Source organism: Chrysochloris asiatica, unplaced genomic scaffold, assembly GCF_000296735.1.
Source record: "Chrysochloris asiatica unplaced genomic scaffold, ChrAsi1.0 scaffold00083, whole genome shotgun sequence".
Lineage (NCBI taxonomy): Eukaryota > Metazoa > Chordata > Mammalia > Afrosoricida > Chrysochloridae > Chrysochloris > Chrysochloris asiatica.
In genome coordinates, this window is record NW_006408601.1 from 8,565,458 (window position 1) to 8,579,353 (window position 13,896).

Sequence of the window (13,896 nt, forward strand, 5' to 3'; positions counted from 1 at the left end):
ACTGGGCACGTCAGTCTTGGGCAGCATATCTCACCTTTGACACTATTTACATTTTGAATGGTTCATTCTCTTATGTGGGGGGGCTGCCCTTGCACTGTAGGATGTTACACAACATCCCTGTCTTTACCCACTAGATGTCAGTGGCATCCCCAAACTGTGACAAACAAAAATGTCTCTAAATATTGCAAATTTCTCCTAAGGGACAAAATCACCTCTGGTTAACCTTCACCATAATATCTAAAGACTATGAAGAGGGAATGTAAAGTCCTCCTCCTTTCTCTAATCCTATCCCATCACATCCCAATTTTCCTGACCAGATAAAGGTTCACCTTTTAAAATCAATGTCACACAAGTAATGACTCCCATAGGGAGACTGAACATCTCTGTGATGATGTGGCCCCCAATGCACTTCTTGTTTCACTAACTAGCTGCTTCTGACCCTGCTGGGAAATCCTGTTTCATTAATGTCAGCAGCTGAGTCTGATTAAACTACAAACCCTGAGAGTTTTGTCTCAGTAACACTGGGCCAGGGCAAGGGTTTCCACTGCTGCTAGACAGAGCACAAAGATGGTGAATCAAATAAATAGCAGGAGACTCCCATGTACCCAAAAACAATCAGGGCACTCAAGCAGCCCAGCTCTCACCAGTCCTGGTCTTAGGAGAAAGGCGAAATGACAAAGAACATAAACAAGAGATCTGAATTAACAAGTTAATTAGACAGTTGAAATGTTACCAAAAACTCATGCTTTCTGGAGGAGGTGGGGAGAGCAGCTGGGGTGACTCACACAGTGTCAGAGACATGGGTTCCAACCTCCAACCCCAAGGGCTGGGCTGCTGGCCCAGTAATGAGAATCACATAGTTATAATGCTCCAAAGCTAAAATCAAAGAAGCAGCATCTTTAGGTCTTTCATTAATCAGCTTCCTAACTAGTTAAAGGGTTTACTAAGCGACTCAACAAAATTCACTACCACTGGGAGTAACTGCAATACTTTGAAGACTGACTAACCATGAAATGCCTACCTGTTACCACAATTACTCAGACTATTGTATACAGTTAACCAAAATACTCTCCTCTTCACCTGTTTATGGATGGATGAAATAAAATGTGCGCACAAAATTACTTTTCCAAGTTAGCGGTCAGACTATGCCAATGGTCTAAATTTATAAGATATGCTAGACAAATCAGGATGGGGCTTGGTGTGATACTGTAGGACAAGCACTCGACCACAAAGTCGGTTTGAACTTCAATGACAGCAGTTCAAACTCACCAATTGCTCCGCAGAAACCGTACACAGGGTCAATATAAGTCGGGATCAGCTAAACAGCACTTAACAACAACAATAGACAAATCAGGAGCAATTTCTATGTTTTTTGGACTCAGACCAATTTGAATTTGAATTCCCACCCAAAACAGCCTTGAAACCCTTGTTGAAATTGAGCTTGTTTCCTTGCCAATAAAACAGGGTTAAACATGCTCACTTCATAGGAAGATTAAATGATTTAATGGATAAAGTACCTAGCGATCCCAAACTGGCATATAATGCTCAATAAAAGTGTGGTGCTGTGGGCTAATGTGTCAGACTGCAAAGTCATTTGAACTGCAGGGTCAGTGGTTCAAGCTCACCAGCTGCTCCTTGGAAACCCTATACAGGGTCACTGTGGGTCGGAATTGATGGCACTTAACAACAACAACTTGAAAATCAGGTTACAGATGACCAACGGAAGGGTGCCATAGGCCTAGGACAAAAGTCATCATTACAAGATTTTAAAATTAACATGATTCAAGTTAAAGTAAACCAATAAAGCAGTGCCTCCGGTAGCATAGTGTGTATGAATTGGGCTGCTAATCTTATGGTTAGTAGTTTGAAACTACCAGCTGTTCCATGGGAGACAAATGAGTCTTTCTGCTCCAATAAAGATTTACAGCCTCGAAAACCCTATAGAGGGTCGCTATGAGTCGGAAACAACTCCACGGCATATAACAACAACAGTTAAATTTAAAGGGCCTTCAACAGCAAAAAAAAAAACCTTGCTTCACAGATGTTTGAAAAGTACTTTCAAGTTATTTATCCAGATTCTGACTTCAGAAATAATTTGTAACACAATTTAGCAGACAAATACAGTTCATTTCTAAATCAGAGACCTATAACTATGTTTTGAAGAACAGGGTATCACAGATCAGTGTTTTTCAAACTTCAATGTACAAAAGAATCACTTCGGGAACTTGTTAACTGCTCTTCTTATACAGAGGTCTGGGGTGGGAACCGAGACTGCATTTCTAACAAGCTCCAGGTGATACCAAGCCTGCTGACCCATAGACAATGTTGAGTAGCAAGCCCTAGGATGCCCTTTTCATCCTATGACAGACATGTGGCAAATTCTGTTCAGCTTTCTAATCCAACCGAGATTCTACACAGGTCTTCTGAAAATCCTTCCCTAACCACATCTTTCACACAGTTAGTATACTACTTTTGCACTTAGTATTTAACTCTATTATTGCATATCTACTGCTCCCATGAAGATTTAAAGTCTCAGAAATCCTATACAGGGTAACTATGAGTCGGAACTGACTCGATGGCAATTAACAGCAACAATATTGCAGAGCAGTGAGATTTCATTACAGGTCTGTCTTCCCATGGGCAATGGATTCCTTAAAAGCAGGGTTTGTATCTAGTACATGAAAAGACCTCTAAAATTTGTTGGATAGATAAATGAATGGTACGTAAAGTCTTCCATTCTAAATTCTTATCCGACTCTCTTTCCTTTCCATATAAAGTTCATGATCATTTTTTCCATCTCTTTAAAGAATACTGTTGAAATCCGAATTGGGATTGTGTTACATCTATAGATTGCTTTGGGTTGTATTAACATTTTTACAAAGTCAAGTCATCCTATCCAGGAGCATGGTATATTCTTCCATGTTTGTATATCTCTTTGGTAGTAGGTTTCATGTAGTAGTGTTTTGCAGTTTTCTTTGTATAGGTCTTTTGTTTCTTTGGTTAGATTTATTCCTAAATATTTCATCCTTTGGGTGGCTATTGTAAATGGTATTCCTTTTCAGAGCTGTCTTTAGCAGTACAGAGGAATCCAAGTGATTTTTGTATATTAATCTTTGCTGAATCTTCCAATGAGTTCAAATAATTTTTTTTTTTCTGAGTCTTTGGGATTTTCTATGTATAGGATCATAGTTTGACTTACCCTTTGCCAATTTGGATGCCTTTGATTTTCCTTTTCTTGCCTTAAAGCTCTAGCTAAAACTTCCAACACAATATTAAATAGGAGTGATGAAAAAGGGCATCCTTGTCTGGTTCCTGTTCACAAAGGGAAGACTTTCAGTTTCTCTCTGTTGAAAGTGATATTGGCTATTGGTTTTGTATATATGCTCTTAATTAGATTGACAAAGTTTCCTTTAATTCCTACTTTGTTAAGTGTTTTTATCAAGAATAGGTGTTGAATTTTGTCAAATGCCTTTTCTGCATCATTTGATATGATCATGTGGTTCTTTCTTTTCCTTTTTTTTTATTTATATGACAGATTACATTGATTGTTTTTCTAATATTGAACCATCCTTGCATTCCTGGTATGAATCCTACTTAACTGCGATGTTTTGTTTTTTTGATATGTTGTTGGATTCTGTTGGCTAGGATTTTGTTGAAATTTTTTGCATTTACATTTATGATGGATGTGATGGTGGTGGTGATGGTAAGCCGTGGAATCGGTTCCAACTCATAGTGACCCTGTATAGGGTTTCCAAGGTTGTAAATATTTACAGGAACAGAAAGCTTCATCTTTCTCCCGCTGGTAGTTTCAAACTGCTGACCTTGAGGTTAGCAGCCTGACTCGGAACCACTACGCTACCAGAGCTCCTTTATGAAGGATACTGGTCTATAATTTTCTTTTTTAGTGATGTCCTTCCCTGGTTTTGGTATGAGGATTACACTCATTTCATAAAATGCATTAGGAAGCTTTCCATCCTTTTCTATAGTCTAGAATAGTTGGAGTAAAATTGGTATCAGCTCTTCTCTGAATGTTTGGTCTGGACTTTTGGGGTGGGGGAGCAATTTTTTTGATGACCTGATCAAGTTCTTCTTTTGTTACAGGTCAGTATAAGTTTTCTACTTCACTCTGTGTTGATTTAGATAGGTATCGCTTTTCTAAAAATGTATCCATTTCCTCTAGATTTTCAAATTTGTTTGAATACAACTCTTCACAGTATTCTGTTATTATCCTTTTTATTTTCCGTTGGTTCTGTCACCCATATGATTTCTTATGCATGTTATTTGTGTCTTCTCTCTCTTTTCTTTTGTTCCATTCTATATTCTTACACTTAAGTTTATCTATATTAAGTTGGAAGGCATGGTCCAAGAGAAGACAAAGATGCCTACAGTAAAAAGTTATACAGAAACCAAAAGTGATAGAGCATAACATCTGAGGTAATCTATAGGATGTCTGAATTGATATACAGTTTGTTAGAATCAATAAAGTTTAATTCAGAATACAATGCCAGCTGTTATTCAAAATAAATGCTCCTCTACCAATCTTGAAATATTTCTGGTGCTTTTAACTTAGACTCAGATGGAAATGCAAATAGAGACATCATCGCTTCAGCTATGACAAGGCAAAGACTCCTCACCAAACCTGGACACATTTCTGAGTGATGCTTGCTGCAGTGGATCCCTTCTCAGAGCCTCTTAGGACCAGGAGTTAACCTTCCCCAACCTTGACATTTAGGGTCTAAATTTGTGACCTGGAGACAAAAAAGTGCATAGCTAGCTGAATTCAGAACAAGACCCCTGGTCTTCCTCTTTACAGTCCTTAAAGCAATAAAAATCAACTTCATTAATCCTGAGCACTGTAGTTGTTTAGACAGCTGCCCCGCCAGCTGCTCTTACCAACCATACATTTGCTGCTTCTCTCACCTACCTGTCTGTGCCACCAGGTGTGTCCATCCACTCCAGACTGCAGTGACCTTCTCATTCCCAAAACAATGTACTTCTATTTTCTGGGGCACATGATGGAAAGCAGCCTGGGTTGCCAGTTGACCATGTTTGTTGCTCCCCCAAACATACAGCTCTCCTGCATCTTAAACAGAAAGGGAACAAAAGAGGTAGAGACACATTAGTCAAAATTGATTGAAAACAGCACAAATCTGAAAATGGTTAAAAGAAGTTTTATATTTTATACTTTAGCTGCAATGGTGAGTGGAGAAAACAGACATACAAAATTCATGCATAGCAAAGAGATTTTTTTAAATCTTATACACAGAAAAGAAGATCAAATGTTCTTAGTAATTTGTTAAAGAATTGGAATGTGTGAATTTTTTTCATTTATTCATTCAACAAATATTTATACAACATCTACAATGTGCAAGACATATGTTTCTCAATTTTGTACATCTTTAAATTATGTGCTTGCAACAATATATTAACTGTTTAAAATAGCAGGTTAAAAGATATATTATTAAAGTGGAAACTTTTTAAAAAGCTAAGTGTTTCACTGCATGTATGACCTGTCAAGCAGAAACTATAACACCATGATATCACCTCACATCAGTTCATTCAAACCTCCTAAGAATCCTGTGCTATATAAGCAGGGATGCAACTGACTGACATTGTGATTTAATAGGAAGAGAGCAAATTCTGAGTCAAATGATTCTGGCTTCTATTCCTGGATCTGGTATGCAACCTTGGACAAATCACTTCCTTCCTTTCAAAGCCTTAGTTTCACCAGCTGAAAACTAGAAAAGAGGATGGTTAGTCTAGAAGGGCAGACAAAAGAACTGATGGCACTGGTAACAAAAGAGATGGGTGGGCAACTGTGGAATCCAAAAAGCACATGTTTATTTAAACGCATTCACATCCAAGTTTTTTGGTTTTTTTTTTTCCTGAATCCAAACAAAATGAAACCATGAGCTATATAGTTTGGCCTATGAGTTATCAGCCTATAACTCTTTGTAAGAATTTTTCCAACTTTAACATTTTAAGGTCCTTCAACTAACTTGTCTAATACAGTAGCCACTAGTCACATGTGTGTACTAAACACCTGAAATGTGACATGTCCAAATTGAGATTTATTGTAAGTGAAAAATGTACTAATGGACTACAAAACTTAGTGCCAAATGAGGAAATACATACACAACTGAAAGACAAAAACTGCCAACCAAGAATCATACACCCAGCAAAGTTGTCAATCAAATATGACGGCAAAATCAGAACATTCCAGGGTAAACAGAAATTAAGGGATTTTGTAAAAGCCAAGCCAGCACTTCAAAATATACTAAAGGGAATTCTTTGGACTGAGAACCAACAAGAGCAGACAACAACCAGAGACTGACATACATGGCAACACCACCCAGAGCTCAACTGTGAGATAGAAGAATCCAGAGCAAAACAAAACTACAAGAATGAAATAAGTGGATCTGGAAGGTCAGTCTATGATCAAAACAATTACAGTGCAAAAGAAGAGAAAAGCATAGGAACAGATATCTAAATGGTGAGGAGGTCAGGTAGATTTTAGGATAAAACAAATTGTTTTAAAAGGAAGAACAAATTAATAGAATATAGGATAACATCAAAGAAACTTAATACTTCAAAACATACCAAGATCAAAAAATCTGAGGACAATAAATGCTGGTGGGGATGTGGGGAGACTGACACTCCTGAATTGTTGGTGGGACTGCAAAATTGTCCAACTTCTCTGGAAAGCAATATGGCGCTTCCTCAGAAGGTTGAAAATAGAAATACCTTATGATCCAGCAATTCCTCTACTTGGTATTTACCCACAAGAAAAACGAGCCACAACACGGGAAGATATATGCACACCAATGTTCATAGCTGCACTATTTACAATAGCAAAAAGATGGAGACAGCCAAAATGCCCATCGCCTGAAGAATGGATAAACAAGCTGTGGTACATACACACAATGGAATACTATGCTACTTTGAAAAATAACAAGGAAGCTGCATGCCACTTCCTAACATGGATGAAACTTAAGGACATTATGTTGAGTGAAATTAGTCAACCACAAAAGGAAAAATACTGCATAGGACCACTACTGTAAAAGACTAAGAAAAAGAACCCATACTATCCCACTAAAAAGGATTCCTAGCAGGCTGCTAGGATATAGGGGTAGGGTTAAGGGCGGGAGGGGAATGTGGAGCACAGGGCAGGGAATAGACACAGGACAGTTTGGGAGGTGAGGTGGGGGCAATATAAAAGTAGGTAGAGGGGAATGGAAGAACAAAGCAGATGGGAGAACGACTAGACAAGTATGAAGGAGCTAAATGGGACAGAAGTAAAAAATGATGTAAGCCTTGGAACAACAGGATCCTGAGATACAGAGACTGTGATAAGGTTGGAAGGGGGAAAAGGGGGGAATAATGTTATGATGCTTGGCTGACTTTTGAACCTTGGTTTCCCATATATTATATTATAAAACAGACACCGGAGGGGGAAAAAAAGGAATAGCCAGAGGTGTCACCATAGAAAGCTTGTAAGTCTGTCTTCTGCCTGTAACTGATTGGAATACCTAAAATGGGACTACAAGGTATCCAGTGAAGGAGGATTCCTGAAGAGCCTCGGCAGTACAGAAGAATATAAATCAAAGCCTAACCACATCCAGACCTTCAGAGATGGGAAACCTTCCTCTCGAAAGGGCAAGCAGATCAGCCTGGAACACCCAGAAAACCAGAAGACACTTCTTGAAAGAAAGACCTACAGGAAAAACACAGAACACTAAGTGCAGTCCGACTGCTACCACAAGAACAAGTAGGCTGCTAGCCCAGGAGACATCAAGGCAAGTGGATGGGTCCTCTCAGCACAAATCCTCTCCCAAGACTAAGACGCAATGGAAATACATGCTCTAATTGGCCACCACGCATGTCACCCATAAAGAGAAGTGGCCTAAAAACACCAATGAAGCGGCGAACTAAGCCCTGAATCGTTCAGCAGACTACTGTGAACCCGGGTGGAGACTCGGTTGCCCAGCAGCGAGGAGGGACCGGGGAACTCATGGGCTTAGAGTCAGTGACACAGCTACAGAGGACTAGAGTGGCGAGTGAAGAGACCAGCTGATAAGAAGAGGGCAGACAGATGCAAGAACACCCACACTTGCAGATAATACCCACTTGACCTGGCTTCAGTGACTGGATGGACAGAACTCAACCCGAGGAAGAAGAAAGAGGGGAAAAAAAAAAAAAAAAGTGTCATCTGATACACCTGGATGAACTGGATCTACACATATAATTGCAGTGGCTCAAAAGAGGAAACAATTACCGGCTACAAGAGTTATTCCCATCGCCTCCACACAAAGAGTGGGAAGGGTTGGGCAACTTGAGCATTAGCCACCCAAAATGGGGGGAGGGATACAAAGGTAAGAAGCGACTGGCTTGCAAGCTTTCAAGAGGGAACCTAGATCCACAGGGCAGGGAGGATAGTGGAGTCTCCAGTGAATAGTACCCAACCTGTCTAGGAAGGGCTGATGAAAAGAAATGCAGAAGGGTCTCATGTGATGCAATGGTGAAAATTGTTACCAGGACTGATTGTGAGGACTGAAGCGTAAAGGCGGATATTTTATAGCAATGAGGGGAGTGACTAACCTTTCAGTCTAGGAGCAGAGGGCCCTGGGACCATCAACGGAGAAGAGCGGAGAGCGGGACCCCACCCAGAGAAGCAGTGAGGCCTGAGATGGAGACAGAGAGGATGATGTGAAGAGATGGAGTGCCTGAGGAGTTGAGACCCAGAGAGGGAAAGGGGCTGTGTGCTGAGGACAGTGGGGCGGGGGGGCATGCAAGGTATACCCTTTCACTGGGGGTTGATGCATGGACGGGATGGTAACTAAGGCAATGAAACGATATACAATAGAATGAATGTAAAACCAATGTTTCCCCATGTAAAATATCACTCAATACACAATAAAACATTTATTTAAAAAAAAAACCAAGAAAAAGAAAATTCAAGAAGGATATGGAAACATTAAAACTATGACAAGAAAAGGCACACAAAAATGAACTCAGCAAAGGAAGGCATGCAAAACAAAAAACCCAGCAGCACCATAAAAAAACAACAACATAATGACAGCAATTAATTCATACTAATCAATAATTATACTATATGCCAATGAATTAAATTAAATACACCAGTCAAGAGACAGAGAGTGGCAAAATGGATAAGAACACAGGACCCTTCAATATGCTATCTACAAGAAAACACACCTTACATACAAAGACAAAACTAGATTAAAAATTAAAGGATGGAAAAAAATATACCAAACTAATTGCAATAAAAAAACAAGCAAGGGGAAGCAATACTAATTCCTGATAAAATAAACTTTAAGGCAAAAACCAAGTAAGAGGCAAAGAAGAACATTATCTCATGATTAAAGGGTCAATTGAACAAGAGGACATAATCATAATAAATACCTAGGCTCCCAACGAAAGATCCCCAAAATATATAAAGCAAACCCTAACAGAATTGAAAAAAGAATTAGACAAACCTACAATAATAGTGGGAGATTTTAATACACCATTTTCAAAACAGGAAATAACTAGAAAAAAAATCAACAAAGGCCCAAGAGAACAAAACAACAAATCAACCAACTTGACCTTAGAGATTTGTACAGAGCATTCAACCCAACAACAGAACAATACACATTCTTTTCCAGTGCACATGGAACATTCTCCAGAATATCAGGTCACCATGTGGGCAAATACATCAGGCTGCAAAGTTCTCTGAACTGCAAGGTCAGTGGTTCAAGCTCACCAGCTACTCCTTGACAACCCTACACAGGGTTGCTATGGGTTGGAATTGACTTGATGGCACTTAACTACAACAATAAAATTTTAAAACATCAAAATACTATAAAGCATCTTCTCAGATCACAATGCTATAAAAGTAGAAATCAATAATAGAAAGATCAAGGAAATACAGTCAAATACATGGAAACTGAATAACACCCTGCTTAAAAGCTACTAGGTAGAACAAATAAAGTGAAATAAAAGCAGAGCTGAGAGGACAATTTATAGCAATAAATGCCCACATGTGAAAAGAAAGAACCAAAATCAACACAATAACACATCTCCAAAAATTAGAAAAAGACCAGCAAAGAAAACCTATAGTCACCAGAAGAAAAGAAATGATGAAGATTAGAGTGGAAATAAATGAGATAGAAAACAAAAAAAACTATCAAAGAATCAACAATGAGTAGGTTCTTTGAGATGATTAATAAAATTGACAAACCATTAACAAATCTAACAAAAGAAAAGAGGGAGAAGACACAAATAGCATACATAAAAACCACATGGGTGATGTCACAACAGAACCAATGGATATAAAAAGGATAACAGAATATAATGAAGAGTTGTACTCCAACAAATTTGAAAATCTAGAGGAGATGGATACATTTTTAGAAAAACATGACCTACCTAAACTTACACAGTGAAGTAGAAAACTTAAACTAACCTATAACAAAAGACAAAATTGATCAGGCCATCAAAAAAAAAAACCCACAAAAAAGTCCAGGCCCAGATGGCTTCACTGGTGAATTTTACCAAACATTCAGAGAAGAGGTGTCACCAATGCTATTCAAATTATTCCAGAATATAGAAAAGATGGAGAACTTCCTATTACATTTTATGAAGCAAACATAATCCTCATATAAAAACCAGGAAGGACATCACTAAAAAAGGAAAGGAAGGGAAGGGCAATATAAAAGGAGGGGGATGGATGAACAAGGAAGATAGGGGAAGACTTAGGGAGGTTTGCATGAGCTAAATGGGATAGATGTAAGTAGTGATGTATACTCAACCCTGGAATAACAGGGTTCTGTGATACAGGGATCAAGGCATTATCTGAATGGGTAAAGGAGGGAAAATAATGTTAAGGTGCTTGAATGTCCTGTGGATATTTATTTCCCCTGCTTACTATTGTAAAATAGATATTTAAGTGGGACAGAAAGGAATATTGGGAAATATGATTACAGAAAGTTTGTGAGCCCATCTTCAGTCTATAACCGATTGGATTAGCTAAAAGGGGTACTACAATTTGCACAGTGAAGTAGGTTTCTTGTTAAGCCTTTGTAGAGTATGGGGCCTTACGTGGAATCCTGAGCTCCATCAGAACCTTTTAAGGTTGGACTAACCACTTGAAAGGGGAGGTAGGCCAACCCTAAGTGGCTAGAGGAACAGAAGATACTTGTTGAAAGAAAGACCAGCAGGAAAAAAAAAAAAAGCAGACTATTTGGATGTTACAAGATCAAGCAAGTTGTCTGACTGGGAGCCATCAAGGCACTAAAAATCAGCCCATCAGGGTAAGCCCCCTTCCAAGACTGAAAGTCAAAGGGAACACATGAGCAGGTTTGTAAGCTCACTAGTGAATGCCTGTCTACCTGTGAACCGTGTGAGGGAAATGCAGCAATGAAGACATGGGCTGAGTTCAACCATGCTCCACAGACACCTGTCACCTTGATATGAGAGAGAAAAGAGTAAGTGCTGGCTGGTCTGAAGTTTAGGTGGGAACTCCCGAGCCTATGAACACTGACCCAGCCAAGGGGGCTAGCTAGAACTGAGAGTGAAGCAGCCAACTGATCTGAAGGGAGGGAGGCATGCAAGAATTCCCAAACTTGCAGATAGTATCCATTTTACCTAGCTTGGATGGTTTGCTAATCAGAACTCAACAAGAAAAAAGATAAAGAAGTTTGATACAGGAAGCAAGCATAAATTGCTACAATTTGATGAAATGTACCTTTGCTAATGGATATAGTTGCTCAAAATTCCAACTAAAAAGGAAGGATTCTTCATGTCAAGGATCAAACATGTCCCCTCAGTATATAGGGTTGATAAGGACAGGCAACTTAGACACTGGCTACTAAAAATGGGGGGCTATAAAGGCACAAAATGGTTGGCTTACAAGCTTTCAAGACTGTGCTTAGTTTCAGAACATGAGGGGTAAGGTAGAATCCCCACTGAATAGTTTTCCTCTTGTCCAGATGGGTCTGGTGAAAGGGGTTCAGGTATAGGATTCTTTTGATTCAACAGTAAATAACTGTTATCTTCACTAATTGCAATTGTCACAAGTGTAAAGGTAAAAGATGTGAAACAAAATGGGGGGAGTAGTTAATCTTGCATTTCAGGAACAGAGGACTTTATGACCATCAGGAAGGAAGAACATGAGCAGAACGTGGGATCCTAAGTAGAAAAGCAGGCACAGCAGAGATGGAAGCAGAGACGATAGCATAGAGAGATAGGGCAGCTGAGGACTCTAAACCCATGGAATATGAAGGGCTGTGTACTGGTGGACAGGAGGCTGTCATGTAAAATATACCCTTTAGTCATTTAAATGAATATATATTTTCTGTGTGTTTTGTGTACATTAAAAAAAAAATGAATAGAGGTAAATACTGTTAACTTATGGAGGGGATTGTAATCATTACAATGAAACAAAATATAATTGGTTGAATGTAAAACTGATTATCTGCCACTAAACTACCACTCAACTCAAAATAAAAGCTTTAAAAAAGAAAGAAAGAAGATGTGCTAATAGAATTACCCAAATCTTTCATCTATATTATCAAAAAAAAAAAAAAACTTAGTGCCCAAAAATAAGAACTAAAAGGTTAAATGGTTTATTACTAATTTTCATACTGACTACATGTTAAAATGGAGTCCTGGTGTGGTACTGTGGGCTAATGCATCAGACTGCAAAGTCGTTTGAACTACAAGGTCAGTGGTTCAAGCTCACCAGCTGCTCCTTGGAAACCCTATACAGGGTCGCTATGGGTTGGAACTGACTCAACGGCACTTAAAAATAACAATATGTTAAAATAATATATCAGGTATCATAGATTAAAAATATTTTTTAAATTAATTTCACCTGTTTCTTAATTTTTGAAATGTGAATGGCTTTATATTTCTATTTAACAGTACTGTTCGAGGAGAGAGACCATTCAAAGTTCAGAGATGTTAGGCTTTTGCACGACCACATAACTAATAAGGAATCATGTCTTCTGCTCCCACTCCAACATGTAACATCCTAATACAGCTTTACAATATTATCTGCTCTAGGACAGTTTGATATACTCCCCCAAACTCACCAGAAGCCAAACAGTATCAAGTTCCAGAAGGTCTGATACTCAGTCACTGTTTGGCATTAGACACATTACTTCACATACCTGGCTCTGTTTCTACATTCTAAAATGAGGCTACGCAAGTCAGCAATGACTTTTTGGAATCCAGGTAATCCTGCAGCTCTGACATGGTAGAGTTCATTGAAGAGAAACTGGAAACTTGCTTGGACTTCACAAGCGTATGCAGTATAAATAAAAGGATCACTTACAAGAGACCAATGGAGCCCCAACAGCAAAATATCAACCCATTAAATCGACTGATCAGCTACAAAGATGATCTACTGATGATGAAGCTATGCCTGTAAGAAGCCTTGCTTTATCTTAGCATTTCTAAATCAACTTTTGGAAAGACAGGCTATCTTCTACATGAGGATCATTAGTCTGTTGCATTGGCAGGTACAGTGAAATTCTGCTGCAATGTCAAGTAGGTAAATAATCCAGAACTCCTGAGAAAAGGCCTAAGGAGCACTGAACAAAATCCAAAAATGTAAAATCTGATATGTAACAGCTTGACTAGATGAAAAGAAGCTGTTAATCTTATCATTTTTAATTTACTTTCAAAAGATCAAAAGCCAATCCATCAGCAGAACTTCCGGCACTTCCCTGACTGGGCAGCACAGAGTAGACACTGGAGAGGGAGAGAAAGGAATAGTCAGAAACACCACACTAGAAGGCTTGTAAGTCCGTCTTCTGCCTATGACTGATTGGAATACCTAAAATGGGGCTACAGCTACCCAGTGAACGAGGCTTCTTGCGGAGCCTTTGCAATACATTA

At 38.9% G+C, this 13,896-nt stretch overlaps 1 protein-coding gene across 1 annotated transcript in view; it reads right to left on the reverse strand.

Moving 5' to 3' along the window:
- The window catches only part of SERGEF (secretion regulating guanine nucleotide exchange factor), a 362,682-nt gene that overhangs the window by 299,362 nt on the left and 49,424 nt on the right, over positions 1-13,896 (reverse strand). The window contains 1 exon segment of the mRNA XM_006865831.1: positions 4,925-5,083. Coding sequence (XP_006865893.1) covers positions 4,925-5,083 — 159 coding nt within the window.